At 39.4% G+C, this 20992-nt stretch overlaps 1 protein-coding gene across 1 annotated transcript; it reads right to left on the bottom strand.

The window, feature by feature from the left end:
• Window positions 1–5163: 5163 nt before the first annotated feature.
• Window positions 5164–18012, bottom strand: MMGT1 (membrane magnesium transporter 1). The gene is made up of 5 exons (XM_064360965.1): window positions 17621–18012; window positions 14913–14965; window positions 11563–11666; window positions 8014–9366; window positions 5164–7980 (listed from the first exon to the last, which is right to left on the bottom strand). The coding sequence occupies exons 1-4, from the start codon at window positions 17697–17699 to the stop codon at window positions 9207–9209; spliced, it is 396 nt and encodes a 131-aa protein (XP_064217035.1). The 5' UTR covers window positions 17700–18012; the 3' UTR covers window positions 5164–7980; window positions 8014–9206.
• Between the last annotated feature and the right edge of the window lie 2980 nt (window positions 18013–20992).

Genomic DNA, 20992 nt, shown 5'->3' with positions numbered 1-20992 from the left:
TCAGGGTACTGGGATTACAGGTGTGAGCCATTGCACCCTGCCTGGCAATTTCTTACAAAGCTGAACATAATCTTATACAACCCAGCAATTCTGCTCCTCGGTATTTACACTCAACCAATTTGAAAAATCATGTCCACACAAAAACCTGCATGTGAATGTTTACAGAGCTTTATTAATAACCAGCAACAACTGGCAGCAACCAAGATGTCCTTCAATAGGTGAATGGATAAAGAAACTGTAGGAACATCCATACAATAAACTATTATTCAGAGTTAAGAAAAAATGAATTATCCAACTACAGAGAGAAATGGAGGAACCCTGAATGCATATTGCTAAGTGAAAGAAGCCAATCTAAAAAGACTACATACTGCCTGATTCCAACTACATGACATTCTAGAAAAAGCAAAAATGTAGGGACACTAAAAAGATCAGTTGTTACTGATCAGCGAAATAAGAGGACACAAACAGATGGAAAAACATTCCATGCTCATGGTTAGGAAGAACTAATATTGTGAAAATGGCCATACTGCCCAAAGTAATTTATAGATTCAATGCTATCCCCATCAAGCTACCATTGACCTTCTTCACAGAACTGGAAAAAACCACTTTAAACTTCATATGGAACCAAAAGAGAGCCCACATAGCCAGGACAATCCTAAGCAAAAAGAACAAAGCTGGAGGCAAAATGCTACCTGACTTCAAACTATACTACAAGGCTACAGTAATCAAACAGCATGGTACTGATACCAAAACAGAGATATAGACCAATGGAACAGAACAGAGGCCTCAGAAGCAACGCCACACATCTACAACCATCTGATCTTTGACAAACCTCACGAAGACAAGCAATGGGGAAAAGACTCCCTGTTTAATAAATGGTGTTGGGAAAACTGGCTAGCCATATGCAGGAAGCTGAAACTGGACCCATTCCTTACACTTTATACAAAAATTAACTCCAGATGGATTAAAGATTTAAACATAAGAACTAACACATTAAAAACCCTAGAAGAATATCTAGGCACTGCCATTCAGGACATAGGCACAGGCAAGGACTTCATGACTAAAACACCAAAAGCAATGGCAACAAAAGCCAAAATAGAGAAATGGGACCTAATTAAACTTAAGAGCTTCTGCACAGCAAAAGAAACAATCATTAGAGTAAAGTGGCAACCAACAGAATGGGAAAAAATTTTCGCAATCTACCCATCAGACAAAGGGCTAATATCCAGAATCTACAAAGAACTAAAGCAGATTTACAAGAAACAAACAAACAAACAAACCCATTCAAAAGTGGGCAAAGGATATGAAAAGACACTTTTGAAAAGAAGACAAATATGCGGCCCACAGACATATGAAAAAATGTTCATCATCACTGGTTATTGGAGAAATGCAAATCAAAACTACATTGAGATACCATCTCACGCCACTTAAAATGGTGATCATTAAAAAATCTGGAGATAACAGATGCTGGAGAGGATGTAGAGAAAAAGGAACACTTTTACACTGTTGGTGGGAGTGTAAATTAGTTCAACCATTGTGGAGGACAGTGTGGCAATTCCTCAAGGATCAAGAAATAGAAATTCCATTTGACCCAGCAATCCCATTACTGGGTATATACCCAAAGGATTATAAATCGTTCTATCATAAAGACACATGCACACATATGTTCATTGTGGTGCTGTTTACGATAGCAAAGACCTGGAACCAACCTAAATGCCCATCGATGATAGACTAGACAAAAAAAATGTGGCACATATACACCATGGAATACTCTGCAGCCATAAAAAACGATGAGTTCGTGTCCTTTGTAGAGACATAGATGAACCTAGAAACCATCATTCTCAGCAAACTGACACAAGAACAGAAAACCAAGCACTGCATGTTTTCACTCATAGGCGGGTGATGAACAATGAGAACACTTGGGCACAGGGAAGGGAACAACACTCACAGGGCTGGAGGGGAGGGGAGGGGAGGAGAGGAGAGGGGAGGGGAGGGGAGGGGAGGGACAGCGGGGTGGCGGCGGGGAGGATGGGGAGGGATAACACTGGGAGAAATGCCTGACCTAGGCAACGGGGCAGGGGGCAGGGATGGAGACAGCAAACCACTATGGCATGTATGTACCGATGCAACAATCCTGCAGGATGCAGGACATGCACATGTACCCCAGAGCCCAAATACAATTAAAAAAAAAAGCTCAGTGGTTAACAGAGGCTCAGGAGAAGAGGGAGGGATAAATACATGAAGCTCAGGGATTCTTATGGCTATGAAACTATTCTATATGATAATACAATTGTGGATACCTAACATTATGAATCCATCAAAACTTACTGAACTTCCAGAAACAAAAAGTGATCCTTAATATATATACATTTTTAAAAACCATTTGGGAGGTCAGAGGAATACCGAAATAGAATATAGAATGTGACAAAACAAGCTAAGCTTATTACAAATTTATGAAACAATCTCACTGAAGGAGATGCGGGCAAAGGTGCTGACCTAAGCAACCTTGAAAATGAGTAGAGACTGTGAAATTAAGGGCAGCAAAGGAACAACCAAGAAAGCTACATAATCACTGTGCTCTAGTTGATAAAGTTGTTTCTTGTGGGGGAATGGGTTAACAATTCTGAAGCCACTTTATATGTATACTGGAATTAAACAATTCAAGTAAGAAGAGAGCAGATGGTGGGAGTCACGTTTCTCAGTTGGAGTAGAAGTTTACAAATATGCAAAGGAAGATGTTAGAATAATCTATGTGGTAATGGATTGAACATCAATATGAACCCGTTTCATTTAATGGAAATACAGATGTTACATATTTACACTTAGGCATAAATGCATAGGTTGGTATGCACACATGTATTTCCTTAATCTGTCTGCTAAAAAGGCCTAGAGGCAATGAAACATCAGTAGCAAAAAGCGAACCTAGTGGCCAGACACTGGTTTATACCATTCTTCAAGGAACCAGGCTCCTTGGCAAAATGGCTGATTCTAGAACTGGGGAAGGAAAAATACAACACAGGCCTGAAACATCTTTGTAGTGCCAGAAAGGAAGTGCTCAAAAGCAAACAAACAACAACAACAAAGAAAAAACCCACAATGACAATGATGGGAATATGTCAAAGGGACACAGGAGTCCAACTGAAAATGCTACCAATGTCTGAAACTGGAACAATTTCAACAAAATATAGTATTAAAGGATAAAGCAAGGCATAAAATGAGTCAAACTCATAAAAATAAGTGAATAAATGGGGGAGAAGAAACATATCTCCCATGCAGAATTCCAATTATGTAAATACTGTATCCTCAAGGAGGTGCAGCATAACATTATCACTCCTTAAGCATGGGCTGTGCAGAGTGACTTCCTTTCAAAAAGTACACTATGGAAAGGGGAAAAAGGAGTACACTGGGGAAATCTGACAAACACTACCTCAGCCAGGTGATCAAGATTAACATCAATAGTAATAAATTTGCCCTTGATGTGATGAGAATAGCACCTTACCTTAGTGGTCTTCCTCCAAAAACATACACAACTTTATTTCCCTGAAATAAAATTTCAGGGAAAATATCAATATGATTTTAGATTTGGACAAAATGATGTGAAAGCTTATTTGAAAAATCATGCAAGAATAACTAGAAAAAAATCCTGAAGAATGAGGTATGGACTAGTTTAATAACCAAAAAATCAACAGACAAATCCCAGTAGAGAAAGATTCTACAAAATACCTGACCAACACTCCTGAAAACTATCAAGATCATCAAAAACAAGGAAAGTCTTAGATACCGTCACAACCAAGAGATGCCAAGACATGATGACTAAACGTGATGTGGTCCCCTTGATGGAATCCCAGAACACAAAAAGGACACTAGGTAAAACCAACAGAAATCTGAATAAAGTATGGATTTTAGTTAATAAAAATGTATTGATATTGGCTGATTGTGTCAAATGCCTCATGCTAACATATTAATAGGGGAAACTGAGTGTGGGGCATGTGGGAATTCTCTGTACTATCTTCTCATTTTCTCCATAAATCTAAAACAGTTCTAAAAAATATTGTTTAGAAAATACCAGTTTACAAAAGTGGTAGACTGTTGAGACTACAGAGACACACTAATCAATGGAATTTGTCAACCTTGATGGGGACAGCTATAAAAGCTATTTGGGGGATACATGGGAAAATATGAATATGAAATATTAGGTGGTCGATCCTTTTTTCACTTGTGAGAATGGAATTGTGGCTAAATGGGAGAATGTCCTTACTCCTGTAGGAGTGGCACGCTGACATATTTAGGGATGTCCTGAAGTGTGATGATAAAGTCTGCAACTTCGCTCAAATGAATCAGGAGCGGGGAAAAAAAGCACATTTGGAGAGAGCAAAAGCAACAGTGGTAAAATGTTAAAAATGGTGAACCTTAATGAAAAGTATACTAGTGTCCAGCCTACTATTCCTTCATATTTTCTGTAGATATGAAATTTTTCAAAATAAAATTTCAGGGAAAATATCAATATGATTTTAGATTTGGACAAAATGATATAAAAGCTTATCTGAAAAAATAAACATGCAAGAATAACTAGAAAAAATCCTGAAGAAGAATGAGGTATGGACTAGCAATACCCAAGATTAAAATGTATAACCATTTAAAATAATTAAACGACTGGTATTTTTTTCAACAGACTACAGAGCCCAGAAGCATATCTGAACAGTATGAATGAGGATGATGGTTTTTCCAATCAGTGTGGAAAGTTAATAAATGGGGTTGGAATACATAGCTATTGAAGGGAGAAAAATGTTGAATCCTTTCCTCACTCCTACTACCTAGACAAATTCCAAATGAATCAAAGATTTAAAAGTTGAAAAAAACCCTTAAAAGTATTGGAAAAATAGATCAAATTTATTCTTAAATGCAGAGGCAGCCTTTCTAAGCAAGGCAATATCTCAGAAGCCGTAAAGACTAAGTTTAACTACATAAATAAAACTTAGGAAAATATTATTAAACATGACAATGGACCAATTTTCTTAGCTTACAGAAAACTCATACAAATCAATAAAAAACATACCACCTAATAGAAAACAGAACATGACTACAGAGTTCACAGGAAATATCAGTAACCGATGAACATGAAAATGTGTTCCATCTGCTTCATTAAAATGCATTAGACCTTGATTAAAATGCAAGATACCATTTATTCACTTTCACATAATCAGACTTCAAAAGTTCAGTACCCAGTATTGGCATGGGTTTGGCAAATAATCATTCTCATACATTATATGTGGAAGTAAACTGGGCAAAGATTCCTAGAGGACAGTTCGGCAGTAACTACTGAACTGAAAATAAAAAATACCCTCTGATCCAGCAATTCTATTGCTAGGAACCCCGTAGAATATAAACTCATTATATGCATAAGTATATTCATCACAATGTGATTTAATAAAATATTGGGAACAACCTAAAGAGCCTATCAATGCTTGAACATTTGTAACACATTCAAACATTAGAATACCACACAGTCATTTAAAATAATGAGGTATTTCTATATATACTGATACAGAGTGATCTCATAAAACACAGGTAGCAAAAAAGCAAGGTACAGAAGAATATAGTCTGATTCCCTTCACGTGAATTCTTTTTAAGTACAAATTTGCTGACAAATAAAAAATTGTTTTCCTGTGAGAACGTACAAGACACTTGAAACTGGTTACTTTTGCAGAGAAATATTAGGGTAGAAGGGAAGGGGCCAAATTTTTATGCCTTTCTGTATCTGTACCATCTGATCTTTTTGCCATGTGCGTATACTAGCTTTCTTGCCCCCACTCCCCTAAGAACACTTGATTAGCAGGTTATTTTGAGATATTCCTAGGTAGGTTTGAATATCGGTGGTGTTATTTTTCAAAATACTGTAGATAAGTGCCAAGTTTTGCAATTTAGAATGTCCCCTAGGATTTTCACTAAACTTTATATTTGCTCCCTTGATGCTTTAATCATAACGATTTCCTATTAAGTATAAAGTGGCATTTTTAATGGCAGTTTGGCTATATAACAAATTCATGATAGAACCATTAGACACTGATGCTCAAGAACACATTTTTATACCCCAAAGGGCATTTGATGATTTATAAATATCATCGAGATTATACATTCTTACTATTAAAAACATAAAATTGTAGTAAGATTTTACATGCACATTGAATTTAGTAAAACGGCAACACAGTAGAAAAATACAGTCATAAAATTAGCTCTTACATTTTTCTGGGGACAGAAAAGCAGAAGAAATGAGATTTAAAGTCCAAAAAAACCAAAAAGAACCCAAAAAACACTACCAAAAACGGATGAGACAATCATTTATTTATTGGACAGGGCAAGGTCATTTAAAGAGAGGAAACATATCCCAAAAACATGTGTTTACCTTGGTGTTACAGGCATTGATGCTCACAACAAACAACATTACTCAAAACATCATGAAAACAGGCCACATACAACCAGGAAGATGCTCTCAAGCCACTGAGAAGCCACAATGCTTAGGAAATAATCATCAGAGAGTTACAGAGCATAATAGTCTCCAAGATTCACTGCTATGCATATTCTGCGGCTGCACAGTATTTGGCTGGTTCCCTGGTTATTGAGTCTTCCTATATTTTAAAGAGCCTTGACTGGTACACACCTCTGAACATTAGTCAAGTGAAGGCTTAACTAGCTCACATTATCCTATTTTTGAACTATCCTAGGCAATAATTGACTGTCTCATGGTACTGTAAATAAAATTCTGTACTTAGTACATTTAGCAATGTTACAATGCATCCGAATCACCTTTAAGTCCTATGGTACATACTTGAAAAAGACAGCAGAAACTCATTGGTGTAAATGAAAAAAGAAATTTGGGGAGCTCACCTGGCCCAAGGTATACAAGCTGCTAGCAAAGACAGACACAACTGAAAGCTACTTTGTCAATTATTTGCCAAGTGACTTGGCCTGATTTTTAGCAGGACTCTTCCTGACTGTGCAGGCAAAGATTTCAACATCCATTCTAGAGACTAGCCACAATACTCTAAGTAGTAGTATATGATGAATGCTTCCTTATGAGAAAAAACTATTAGCTTAAGATTCACAGAGAAAAACCTGTTAGGTATGTGGCCCTCCTGCCTGAAATCTATTGATTTCTACCAACCACTCCCTTTCACAGCAATAACAGTTCTCAAGATGAGAATTCACTCCATATAGAAAACTACTTTTGGGAAGCCAGTTCAAAAAGACCAAATATTGTAGAACTCCATTTATATGAAATGAACAGAATAGGCAAATCTACAGAGAGAGAAATAGATTAGTGGTTGCCAGGGGCTAGGGGGTGGGCACTGGGAGAAAATGAGAGGTGACTGCTCAAAGATGCAGTGTTTCTTTTTGGGGTAACAAAATATTCTCAAACTGACTGTGGTCATGGTTACACAACTTTGTGAATACACTAAAAACCACTGAATTGTACCCTTAAAATGGGTGAATTGTAAGGTATATGAATGTCATCTCAGTAATGTTACAAACACACTAAGAAAGGAAGACAGCCCCCAAAGAGAAGGAAACAAGAGGCTCTTCCAAACCAAATCATTCCTGAGGAAACAGTAGCCAAGTCTGATGGAACGAGCTTGTTTCTTGCATGCTGTTTTAAGTTATCATCACTTTAACCCCTGATTTCACATTTTAATTCATTTCTAAATTATTTTAGGTTATCAGATTTCTAACTTTGTTCTCATTAAAGAGCAGAATCAATGTTCCACAGACTGGTTGGCATAACAAACCAAAACTAAACAACAAGAATAAAAACCCAATGAAAAAATAACCTCATGCTTTGGGGCTATGTGTTACCAGTCAGAAGAGAGGAGCTGAGGCTCATCTCTAATAGCAAAAACATGTCCACAAGTGCAATGGCATCTTATGACTTGTGCTTAAAGCACATTTGCTTTTAAAACACACATACGGTTATTCCCTTTACACCTATACAATTCAATAAAAGCAGTGTTTTTACACCTGTACAATCCAATAAAAGCAACGTTCTCTACAAAGAAATGTTGAGCTTCCTACTGCTCTCTAGCTCCAAGAGCTAGCCAATTTCCTTGAAAGTAAAATTACTGTTTCTAAAAATATCAACTCTGTATCCTCATCCTCACTTTCAGCACCATATAGTGAAGATGGAAAACTTGAAGCCTGCTATAAATCAGAAACTACAAAACAATTTCTTAAATGACCTGATTTTTCTCAAAACATTAGTCCAAATATTGAGAATATATTTGGCCCAAATTCCTTTGAAGTCTGTCTTTAGATTAATGGCAAGTTTCCTTTATTTCACTTATTCACTAGTTTAGTATGAAATAAACAGATTTTAAATCAGTTAAACCGGCTAATGACAATTTTCCTTAATGATTTTTCTTCTACATAGGCAAGATAATGAAATCACAAAAGGTCTTCAACTAGTCTTCAACTACTCTTACACTATATAATCAATTACGGAAATTTTTACAGACAAAGGAGAACACAAGTAGCTTTACAGCAAGTTGAGCTTGTTAAATATATTTGTTCTGACAAAGAATTTCTGACACACACATTGCCCGCTACACACAGAACCTCAGAGAAGTGATGAAACAAGACAGCCAATGGTAGAAGGCATATGGGAGCAGGGTGGGGTGAAAAGTCACACACAAATTAAAAACTGGCAAGTACTTCTGAAGCACAGCCACTTTTTAGGGACACAAGAAAAACTGTTCAATCACCATTTTGGTCTCATTAGGGAAATTCATTTGTTAAGAACTGAAGACCATTTTACCATAATTCATGCTGCAAAATGCAGTAATCACAGAGTATTTCCAAAAGGATTCCAAACACTGTAGTGCAAAAGAAAAGACATCTAAGAAAATAAATAATCAAAAAAACACCAAGAGTTTTCAAGGAAATGTGTTCAAAACAGTGGCTTTTACAAAAGATGTGGATTTGTTTTAAATGAAAAAAAGAAATTTCCTATATGAAATACCAAAGACCCATTTCACATATAACTTACACCGCATTAATGATTGAATTAACAGTATATAAACAAGGGGCATGGTTTTTCCTAAAGTAGGTCTGAAAAATCAATATAAATACTAATGGGGGGGAAGGAGTGTTTTATACCCCAAACTCCGATATTTCAGCTCTGTGTCCTGTCCTATTTATCATAATTTGTAAAAATCTTAACGACGCAGTGATTCAAGTTTTCGTAACTTCAATGATGTGTTAGAGGATAATGCATCTTGATTTGAAGAATTTGCTGTATCCGAAGGCCGGAACAGTACTCGACCACGATGATTAAATACATAAAAGGATGGGTGATTCCTTAACGTATCAAATGTCCTTAAAAGAAAAAAAGCATCAATTTTAGATAAACCTTTATAAAACCCTACTTGAAAATATAAGCAGACTTCTAACGAATCATCAATTTGCTATGGGTCATATTTTTTAACAAGTATTAACACATGAAATCAGACTGTAAATAATATTCATACTGTATCTCTTTTCCTGTATAAAGAAAGTAAGAAACCTGCAAAAGCAGCATAAAGCTCTCAAATTTCTTCTTTTTTAAAAAAATAGTGATAGGGTCTCATTCTGTTTCCCAGGCTGGAGTGCAGTGGTGCCATCATAGCTCACTGCAGCCTCAAACTCCTGGACTCAAGTGGCCCTCCTCTCTCAGCCCCCCAAGTGCTGGCACTACAGCTGTGTACCACCACACATGGCTAATTTTTTTTTTATTTTTGTAGAGACAGGGTCTCCCAATGCTGCCCAGGTGGTCTCAGACTCCTGGGCTCAAGCGATTCTCCTATCTCAGTCTCCCAAAGAGCTGAGATTACAGGTGTGAGCCACCATGCCTGCTTCTAATTTGTTTTTTATTCAGCCATTCCTTCCAGGATGCCTATGAATCACAACACAAATACTAGCTCAACTTTAATCGCCCCTGTAAATCTAACAGTAGTCCATGTCGAATAGTCTTTTTAAAAAAGTAGCACATAGATTACAGCTTTGATTATTCTCATTTGGCTCTCATTATTCAAACCATATGATCATTTCACAGATCTGTTTTCCAAGAACCTTTCAAGTACAACAAAAAATTCCTTTTAACCCTCTGCACCTGCTATTATCCAAACTCACATATTTTTCTACTACCTACCTAATGACATTGTTTTACTTCTTTGTTTCCTGGCCCCTTGCCTGTGATTTTTGGTAGACTCTTTGTAAGAGCAAGCAGTGATGACACTAAAGTATCCTTTCTACCTTTCCAGTGAGAGAGAAAAGAGTTCACAAACACCTTGGTGTATGGCCTTTCACAACACCTTGGTGTATGGCCTTTTTTGTTTCTCAATATTATTTTCCTGGAAAGGATAGGAGAACTCTTCCTTTGATACAAACACAAATCTCAGTCAGCCCACCTAAACATCCAAGCATACCCCTAGACAAAAAAGGAGGCCTGATATCTAACTCTTCAAAATGTACATATTGGGCGAGGCACAGTGGCTCACACGTGTAATCCCAGAACTTTGGGAAGCCAAGGTGGGTGGATCACTTGAGGTCAGGAGTTTGAAACCATCCTGGCCAACACGGTGAAACCCCATCTCTACTAAAAATACAGAAGTTAGCCAGGTATGCTGGCGGGTGCCTTTAATCCCAGCTACCCAGGAGGCTGAGGCAGGAGAATCGCTTGAACTTTGGAGGCGGAGGTTGCAGTGAGGCAAAATCACACCACTGCACTCCAGCCTGGTTGTTAAAGACCCTGTGTCAAAAAATAAATAAAATGTACATATGAACTAAAAGTAAAAGAAGGGTATGAGTTTCCTGTAACACATAAATGTTTACTCTGACTCCTTCTAAGGAAATATTGTAAAGGGGTATCATGTCCAGGATAAAGAAGGTGGGTAAAGTCCAGAGATGGAACTGAACAAAGCTAAAGAATGATTTTAGGAAAGTAAAAATATGAAAAAGAAAAGCAAACACAGCTCATGAAAATAGTTTAGAAGTAGTCCAAGAGAAAAAAAGAAAGCAGAATAACAAATATACTTTTCATCCAGTAGTAGAAAAGGGCCTGGGGGCAGAGCTTATCTCATAGACTACGTTCAAGTGAGAGAAGAAACCGAAAACCACTTATTCTTCCAAAGACTAAGCTGCAACAAGAGGATAGAAAGAGGATGGTAGGAAGAGAGGGATGGAGGAAGAGAAAAGGGAAAAGGAGGGGAAGGAAGGAAAGGAAGGAGGAACATTAAAAATTTGGAGGCATTATTTTTCTATAAATCTATTTTCATCCATCTGTCCATCCAACCAACCAATAATTTTAAGCAACATAATTTTTTATTCTACGGTGAATAATCGGGCATTCATGTTCCATTTTTCTTACGGTATCAAACGCCACCTCAATGTTTTTACCTCATTATTCACACAAACTGCGTAATCAAAATGTAGAAACAAAACCAACTTTTATGTACCGGAAAATGTACACTTTAAATTATGTGAATACAGCAAACCTCTATGAAATTCAATACCTATGAAAAGGGAAATACTTACTTATTTTTCAGTTCTGAAGTAGCATCCATGTCTTTAAACTCCCCTGCAATGTGAACTATGCCATAACAGGTAACTGCAAAGGCCAGAAGTGTCTGAAGAACTATCTGTGAGTATAAAGATTGAGATTACTAAATAACACAAATATTATTATAAACATTTACAATTTTCTGTCCATCTCTTTATCGCCTCTAACAGGTAGTCCTCTCAGGGCCACTAGCAGGGAGACAATTCTTGCTTGAAATGACTGTGATTCAGATGCAATACAATCTAAAAATTCTGTGACTTGGCTGCAAAAATACTTCTGATGCTTCAATAAATAAACCTAGCGACATGTTCAAATAAGCAAAATCACTGAGTACCAAATGGTACTAAGCCACTCAGAACTCAATTATCAAATATTACCTGCTTCCAAGAGCAACAAATAATTTTTAAGGTATTATTGTTAAATATCATAGAGTACAGAAAGCATATGTGCACAGCATAAAGCAACTAAAAGACCACGTACCCACCACCCAGCTGAAAGAACATTCCTAGTACCTTTCAAGTCCCATGTCCCTCTCGGATTGTATCCTTCACCGCCCCTCTCAAATTTAACTATTGTCCTGAATTGTATATTACTGTTTCTTGCTTTTCTTGATAATTTTACCAGCTATTAAATATATATGAATCTCTAAAACATATATTCATTACTTTTGCCCATACTGAACTTTATTTAAATGAACTCAAATGTATTCTTTTGTGTCTAGCTTTCCTCACTCAACATTACGTTTGTGAGATTCATCCGTGGTGTAGTACGTAGTTGTAGTCAGTACATTTTCATTGTGTGGTTTTTTTTTTCTTTTTTTGAGACAGAGTCTCGCTCTGTCACCCAGGCTGGACTGCAGTGGTGTGGTCTCAACTCACTGCAACCTCTGCCTCCCAGGTTCAAGCAGTTCTCCGGCCTCAGCCTCCCAAGTAGCTGGGATTACAGGCACGTGCTACCACAGCTGGCTAATTTTTGTATTTTTAGTAGAGAAGGGGTTTCACCATGTTGGCCAGGCTGGTCTCAAACTCCTGACCTCAGGTGATCTGCCCACCTCAGCCTCCCAAAGTGCTGAGATTACAGGCATGAGCCACCCGTGCTGGGCCAATTTTCACTGTGCTTTGTATATCATTTTATGAAAATGCCACACTTTATCCATTCCACTGTTGTTAGATATGTGGGTTGTTTCCTGTTACTTTCACAAGCAACACAAATACTCATATGCATGTCTCTCAGTTCACGTGTGGTAACACTGAGTGTAGAGTATGCACATGTTCAATTTTATTGGGCAATACCAAACGCCTTTCCAAAGTGGTTGAGCAAGCAAAAATGCTGAATGTTTTGTTTTAACCAACATGGGAATATGGGCATGTTCAGATTACAGAAAAAAGTTCTTTAGGCTGGGCACGGTGGCTCACTCCTGTGATCCTGGCACTTTGGAAGGCCAAGGGGGGCAGATCAGGAGGTCAGGAGATCGAGACCATCATGGCTAACATGGTGAAAACCCATCTCTACTTAAAAAATATATATATACAAAATATTAGCCAGGTGTGGTGGCAGGCACCTGTAATCCCAGCTACTCAGGAGGCTAAGGCAGGAGAATTCCTTGAACCTGGGAGGTGGAGGTTTCAGTGAGCCAAGATTGCACCACTGCACTCCAGCCTGGGCAACAGAGTGAGACTCAACCTCAGGGGAAAAAATTCTTTAAAATAGACATGAGTGTGTGAGAGTGTGTGTGTGTGTGTGTGTGTGTATGTGTGTCCATCACAAAAAAAAGGTGATAGGAGGCGTTAACAGCCTCATCAACCATATCTTTAATTATAGACAAATAAAGTCAAAATTAGCCACAATCTATTTTCCTGTTTAAATTAAAACCTAACATTATATATCATACCATTTTACATTCCCATCACCAGTCTACCAAGAAGACTTGTTTTATACAATGCAATCACAGGTACTTTTAACAAGACTCTATATGAGCTGTCATGAAAATAAGATTGAAGCTGCTAAGTAATAAGTGAATTACAAAACTATACATATATACACACGTATAACTTTTTTTTAAAGACAGAGTCTCGCTCTGTGTCCCAGTCTGCAGTGCAGAGACACGATCTTGGCTCACTGCAACCTCCACCTCCTGGGTTCGAATGATTTTTCTGCCTCAGTCTCCCGAGTAGCTGGGGCTACAGGTGTGTGCCACCACGCACAGCTAATTTTTGTTTTTTTTAATAGTGACGGGATTTCACCATGTTGGCCAGGGTCGTCTCGATCTTTTGACCTCATGATCCACCTGCCTCGGCCTCCCAAAGTGCTGTGATTACAGGCATGAGTCACCGTGCCCGGCCTACATGTATAACTTTTTGAAGAAAAAAGTGTTTGTACTAAGTAAAACTACACATACATAATGTTGTTTGTGCACAGGAAGAAGACTGAACTACTACTGTACTCCAAACTGTTGGGGGTCCAAGTGGAACTGTCAAGGAATGAGGCCAGTTTTCTTTTGTTGTTGCTGTTTTTATAATTGTGTAGGGTCAGTTTTAATTTTTACTGTTTGATTCTTTTACAAAGAACTTAATACTTGTGTAATTTCAAATCTAATAAAGATAAAAATTGTGAGTGATGCTGGAATATTTATCATTTTTGTCTAAAAAAAGTACTTTCCTGGCAGGGTGTGGTGTCTCACACCTGTAATCCCAGCACTTTGAGAGGCTGAGGCAGGTGGATCACCTGAAAGGTCAGGAGTTCAAGACCAGCCTGGCCAACATGGGGAAACCCTGTCTCTACTAAAAATACAAAAAATTAGCCAGGAGTGGTGGCAGGCACCTGTAATCCCAGCTACTTGGGAGGCTGAGGCAGGAGAACTGCTTGAACCTGGGAGGCAGCGGTTGCAGTGAGCCCAGATCACGCCACTGCACTCCAGCCTGGGCAACAAGAGCAAAACACTGTCTCAAAAAAAATAAAACCACTTTTTTTCTTTCATTTTACTACCTATGCATGTCCCTAAACAATGTAGTGTTGGCTTTATCTCCTTTACATAAAAAGGAACTTTTCTCAGAAATAAAGCCAAATCATCTTTTTAAGTACATCCCATACTATGGACAGAGCAACTTCTAGAAAGACTATTTTAACTATAGTTCTAGAAACCAAACAGAGAAATCTTTTAAGGTTTCCAAATCTTTGAGCTTTATAATGAGTGATGAAAAGTGGAGATCAGATGTTATTTTACGTCTGGAAAACTTTAAGAGAATAAAAACCAGTAATAAAATTATAATAAGCTATGTGTCTAATTTTAAACATACATGTAATGGAATATAAATGACCAACTTACATCTATTGGCAGTGATTCATCTTCCTTTTCTGTTAGCCGCATATAAGAACGATCTATAAACCAGAAGCATACCATTAAGGAAATTGTAGCTCATTTTTCTTTCTTAAAATGCAAGCGAATCAATATACCAAAGAAGTGGCTGACTTACATGCTACATAAAGTAATGCAAATCCCAGATTCCTCAAAACCTTCTATCTTCTAAGGCAGTCAGCCCTATCTTACTGAACTATTTTATTTTCATCACGACCTGCTTTGTCACCTTATAAAATGGGTAAGAGTGATAAGTGAGCAAGTATGAGGCAGAAATACCTTAGTATAATTTTCCTTTCATTATTCTAGAAACTTCTCAAACTGTTACTTTCACTAACTCATCAAAGAAAAATCACAATTATTTAAAAGGTAAAGTCTACAGAAAATTTCAACTCTGAAACAGCACCATCACCACGCAGTATGGATAAAATACTGTTATAAAAATGGTTCTCCTGAGAGGATACGCTGGGGCAGTGGTGGAACAGGAATTCCATGAAATCAGTTTCTGCCTCTACCAGTTAATTATAATTCTGCTGCTGCTGCCTAACCTCAGGAGGCAGCAAAGACTAAAAGAAAAGGATCAGGATTTGGAAACTGGTAAGCCTAAATCAGTGCCAGCTCTTCAATTTACTATAATCTCATTTAATTAAAGAAGCTCTCAGTGATCATCATACGTACCTCAAGTTCAGAGTGTTAAAATGGGGGGTGTCTTAAAAATCAAAGAAATACAGTATCTACTTTTTCATTACCTGAATTTCCACAACAGTAAAATGAGAATAATGTGAGGTGAGGATTAAACAAGATACAGTAAATGACTGGTGCCCTACTAGAACAAAGTTCATTACAGCAAAGATGAGCATGTCACAGCGCCACACTGTGCTATCTGCTGCCACAATCTGACATGACACAGTCTTAAATGTATATATTACTCTCTCTCTAACATGAGCATTATACATAAAGAGGTCTCACTGCAGTGGCAAATCCACAAGGCATTCCCATCACCCAAAACATAAAATACAAAAATCTTAATTCTAGATGAACCTAGGACAATCCCTATGTAATAACTTACTTTGGACTAAATAACTCAAATTGGTTTTGAGTGCATGTGTATTGACTCTTAAAAGAGAATGTGTTTAGAGACATTTCTAAAGTTTTAACCTACAGGTTTGTCATAAAGACAAGTGTAAAAGAAACATCAAACCAATACCAAAAGTAGATTTTAACTAATCTCCTATCTGGTTCAATTCCTAGCTAGCTTGCATGAAGCCTCGCCTAATTCTAACACTACATTCAACCAGGAATTTCTTCATCTGTAAAATTAAGGGGTTGGAATTCAGTGAACTCCAAGAGCCCTTCTCGCCCTACAATCATACAATTCTACAGCTAAAGCTTAGTGTAGAAAATGACAGAGTACTCCAGTGTATCCTAATCTCCTCTAGGACAGTGTTTCTCAAACTAATGTGTATACAAATCACCTGGGGATCGTATTAAAACCCAGATTCTGGCCGGGCGCGGTGGCTCAAGCCTATAATCCCAGCACTTTGGGAGGCCGAGGCGGGTGGATCACAAGGTCAAGAGATCGAGACCATCCTGGTCAACATGGTGAAACCCCGTCTCTACTAAAAATACAAAAAATTAGCTGGGCATGGTGGCGCGTGCCTGTAATCCCAGCTACTCAGGAGGCTGAGGCAGGAGAATTGCCTGAACCCAGGAGGCGGAGGTTGCGGTGAGCCGAGATCGCGCCATTGCACTCCAGCCTGGGTAACAAGAGCGAAACTCTGTCTCAAAAAAAACCAAACCAAAACAAAACAAAAAACCCAGATTCTGATTGAACAGATCTGGCCTGAGGGTCTTCTAACTACATGCCAGGTGGTGCTCATGATGCTGGTCTGTTGACCACACTTTAAGCAGCAAGGATCTAGGATACTTTCTTTCCTTAACCTCCCAGTTCCCCACCCAAAATGACTGTCCCTGCTTCCATGCATCCTTATATACTTTTAGCATATCACTTCATTGTAATCACTTCTTGATCCACTTGTTTTCCTCTAGACTTTGAACTGGCTCAGGGCATCGCTGTATCTCTAAGCACCTAAGCACAGTGCAATTTCAACCAACGACCCAAAACTGAAGTTCATAACTCAGTGTAGCACAAATCTTTTGCCCAAGGTCACACAGATTTAGCGGTAATGCAAGTATTCTAACAACCGGCCCTTTAGACTCCCAGTCCAGTGCTCTTTCTCCTGTACCACAGTGCCCCCCTGAGGCAATCGGTCACTTAACTACTCAGTCTTTGCCTGGACAGCCCAAGAGTGCCCAAGATATTGTCCACTTTGTTGTCAGGGGACCATGAGCATCCAGAGTCCTCAATCCCACAACTGTGCCTAATCTGCCCCGTGCTGGATCTGTCATCACTTGTCCTGGATTCCTGGAGACCCATTCTGAACCCTCCCAGACACCTCCTTCCAACCTTCCTGCAATTTCAGGTGCCACACTCTCCTCAAATTCAAACTCCGAACCTTCCACTGGTGACTCCTGCACTGATTTTCTTAGTCACTCCAAACTGTAAGGTCTCAAAGGACCATTAATCGGACACTTGCTCTGATGGCCCCTTAGAAGTGCGCCCACACACCGCCCCTAAGATCCCACACCGGAGCGGTCCCCGTGCCCCAGGCACTTACGCTGCGCAGCGGAAAAGGCGGCGTGGGCTAGGGCAAAGAGACCGATGCCTACCAGCCCCTTCCAAAGCGACGGCGCCATAATGCCGAAGGAGCAGCAGCCCAGCAAAAGAAGCGAAGGGCGGCAGAGCTGCTGCTTCTTCCACCTGCGGGTGTCCGCGCGCCGCAGAAAGATGACGTCACTGAAGTCCTGAGCGCCAAGTGTCAAAGTGGTGGAAAAGCCAGAGGGCCGTGAGAAAGCGGAAACAGGAATGCCGGGAAGAAGGAGAAAGCTACACGGAAAAAGGTCCGCGAAAACCCAGGAACCTGCGCTATGGAGGCCTCTCTGGGAGGGGCGGAGCTCAACGGAGTCGTAAACGAAGACGCGAAAGTAGGAGCAATGCGGAAGCGAAGAGGAAGGACGCCGGCTAATAAGCGCGGGCCGCGACAGCGGGGCGGGGCCAGTGGCGAAAATAGGGTGGGGAGAGGGGCGGGGGCCTGCGAAAGGGTGGGTGTAGCCGAGAGGCGGGGTCTAGGGTTGGTGGGTGTATCCAAGGAGCAGGGTTTGGTGGGTGTGGTAGAGGGGCGGGGCCTTCGGGGAGGAGGTGGGGCGGAGGGGCGGGGAGGAGGTGGGACCGAGGGGCGGGGAGGAGGTGGGACCGAGGGGCGGGGCTGGGGCGGTGGGGAAAGGCAGTAGGTGCAGAATATAGACCCTGGACAGTTGTGTTTTGTGGTTGGTTTGGGTTTTTCTTCAAACTGTGCCTTTTGTTTTCTGTTGGTCTTTCCTGTGCTTCAGCTCTGTGGGAACTGGCACTGCAGAAGGAGGCAAAGGTGTTAAAACGAAGAGGCAGTTGGAGGATCAAGGACAAAAACCCAGGATTTGGAGCCCCAAATACTTGGCCAGCGGGAAGTGCTCAGTAAACCCTTTTAAGGTCCTGGAGAAAGATTCGCGCAAAAAGAGGTGTGTGGGGTGCTGGGAGTGTTTTGTCATGAAAAGAACCAGCTTACATTAAGGAAGAAATGAAAGAGGAAATTTTAAAATGCTAATAACACAGTCTTGTCTTGTGTCTATGTCTGATCTGGGTAAAATGTATACTCCTCTGCCCATTTTTCTTTGTCTTCATCTCCTAAAATGTAGGCATTTGATAGTGAGCTTCTCCCCTTGACCTCATCACTCTGCTCTCCCCTGGCGAGCTCACCCATTCATTCCCACCGCTTCAGCTGGCGTAGATATTACAGTGATTCCAAATCGACATCTCTATCACAAATATCTCTCCTTAGCTCCATGGCTGCATTTCTGACTACGTGGTAGGCGTTTATTTCCTGTGGCATTTCAAACGTAATATGACCAAAATGGAATTCATCCTTTTTTCCCCAAATTCTGCACCAGTTCCTCCAGTGACTCCTGACTGAGTGGCAAAGTTTTGTAAACTGCATATCACAAAGCAAATGCAAAGTATGATCACCATTCTTTCCCTTTAACCCAATCAGAATTCTATGTTTTAGTAACATCAATTTGCTTTTGCTCAAAGATGCCTCCTATCCCGACCACCCCTTTTAAATGTCCAAAATTCCCATTCCTGATCCCCTTATTCTGTTCTACTTTTTATATCACCTTCTAACATACTATACAATTTACCTATTTATTATGTTTGTTGTGTTGTTGTTTACTGTCTGTCTTTTCCCACTGGAATGTAAGCTCTGAGAGGACAGAGATTTCTCTGTACCTAAAAGTTTAACTGTCATGTGGTGGGCATTCAATAAATGCTTGTTGAATGACAAATGAATGGATTACGGAAAAGAAGTGGGAGGGTATCCCTATTTGAAAGGATTTCTACAGAGAATCCTTTCAATATTTTGAATTGGGCTCAAAAATCCCTATGGACTTGCATGTACTGTCACATTTTGAAAACCTTTTGATTGTAAACATTTTCTGATATGCTTGAGCTTCCTCAAAGCTGGAGGAAACAAATAAAGAAAATAAAGAAAACATCTCATTGGCTGGGTGTAGTAGCACATGCTTGTGGTTCTAGCTAGTCCTAGCTACTTGGGAAGCTACAGAAGGAGGATTGCTTGATCCCAGGAGTTCAAGGCTGCAGTGAGCCATGATTATGCCACTACACTACAGCCTGAGTGACAGATCAAGACCCTTTCTCTAACCAAAAAAAGTAGAAGAAGAAGACATCTAAGATTCATCATATTTCCTCAACTTTACTTATATAATTTTTGTCCTAGATCTCATTTTCCAAACCTTTAGTCATAGTCATTATTTTTTTCTGGGCCTTCTCCAATTTCTTCACCTCTAAGCCAAAATTTTACACAGTACTTGATCGATGTCAAGTGCCATATAATGTATTCCTTACAAATGTAGTTCTGTTTATAAACTTCACAATCAGGAAGAACCAGGAGATAATCTCTCTGTAGTTGACAGGAAAGTGCTTCCTTCTCCACCCCTGGGAGGTAATAAGATAGAAACGATAATTGACCAAAAAAAATCTTAAAACTTTGTTTTAGCTAAGGTAATGATCAAATTGAAATTAGCCTTTTCAGATTCCCTGTTAAATTACCCCTTCTTCGAGACCAGCCTGGCCATCACAGTGAAACCCCATCTCTACTAAAAATACAAAAAAAAAATTAGCCAGGCGTGGTGGTGGGTGCCTGTAATTCCAGATACTCAGAAGGCTGAGGCAGGAGAATCGCTTGAACCCAGGAGGCGGAGGTTGCCGTGAGCCAAGATCACGCCATTGCTCTCCAGCCTGGGCAACAAGAGTGAAATTCCCATCTCAAAAAAAAAGAAAATGACCCCTTCTAATATCAATTTATCTGAAGCAGAAAATGATTAAGAGTTTTCTTATAGGACCTGAGATCTGGTTATTTTCCTTTAAAAGGATGAGGTTATAGGATAAAAGAGAAATTCAATAATGAATCTGGTATTTGTATAAACCACCAATGCATTATCCTAGTCTTCAGGGAGGTCACCCATGTCCAGATATTGAGTTTTGTTTTCTCTCTTGCCCTCTTAAGATGCATTTCTCACTCTCTTCTTTTTTACCTGTTTACCCATATAGTGGGTCCAAGAGTAACTAGCCTAGTTTCACATGTTCTGGTAATACATGATTAAATTATGTTCAGGGACTGAGATTTTAATTTTTTTTTTGTATTTTCCAACCTGAAGGGAAGCCAGTGTATTCATAGTCACAGTTACCAAGGACTGTATCATTCAAATAAGTACCCTGGGTCCACGCACACACAGTACTGTAAGTTGCAGTTAATCCCAAATATGCAAGGTACAGCTAGTGGTAGCACTGTTTTCATGAGCTCCTAGAACAAAAGTCAAACATCATGAGAAAGCGCATTTAAATTTCTAAATGACCCCAGAAGTGCTGTTTGTTTTTC

Source organism: Aotus nancymaae, unplaced genomic scaffold (genome assembly GCF_030222135.1).
Source record: "Aotus nancymaae isolate 86718 unplaced genomic scaffold, 86718_ANA_hifiasm-v0.15.2.pri h1tg000004l, whole genome shotgun sequence".
Lineage (NCBI taxonomy): Eukaryota > Metazoa > Chordata > Mammalia > Primates > Aotidae > Aotus > Aotus nancymaae.
This window is presented reverse-complemented; position numbering and strand designations above follow the sequence as displayed.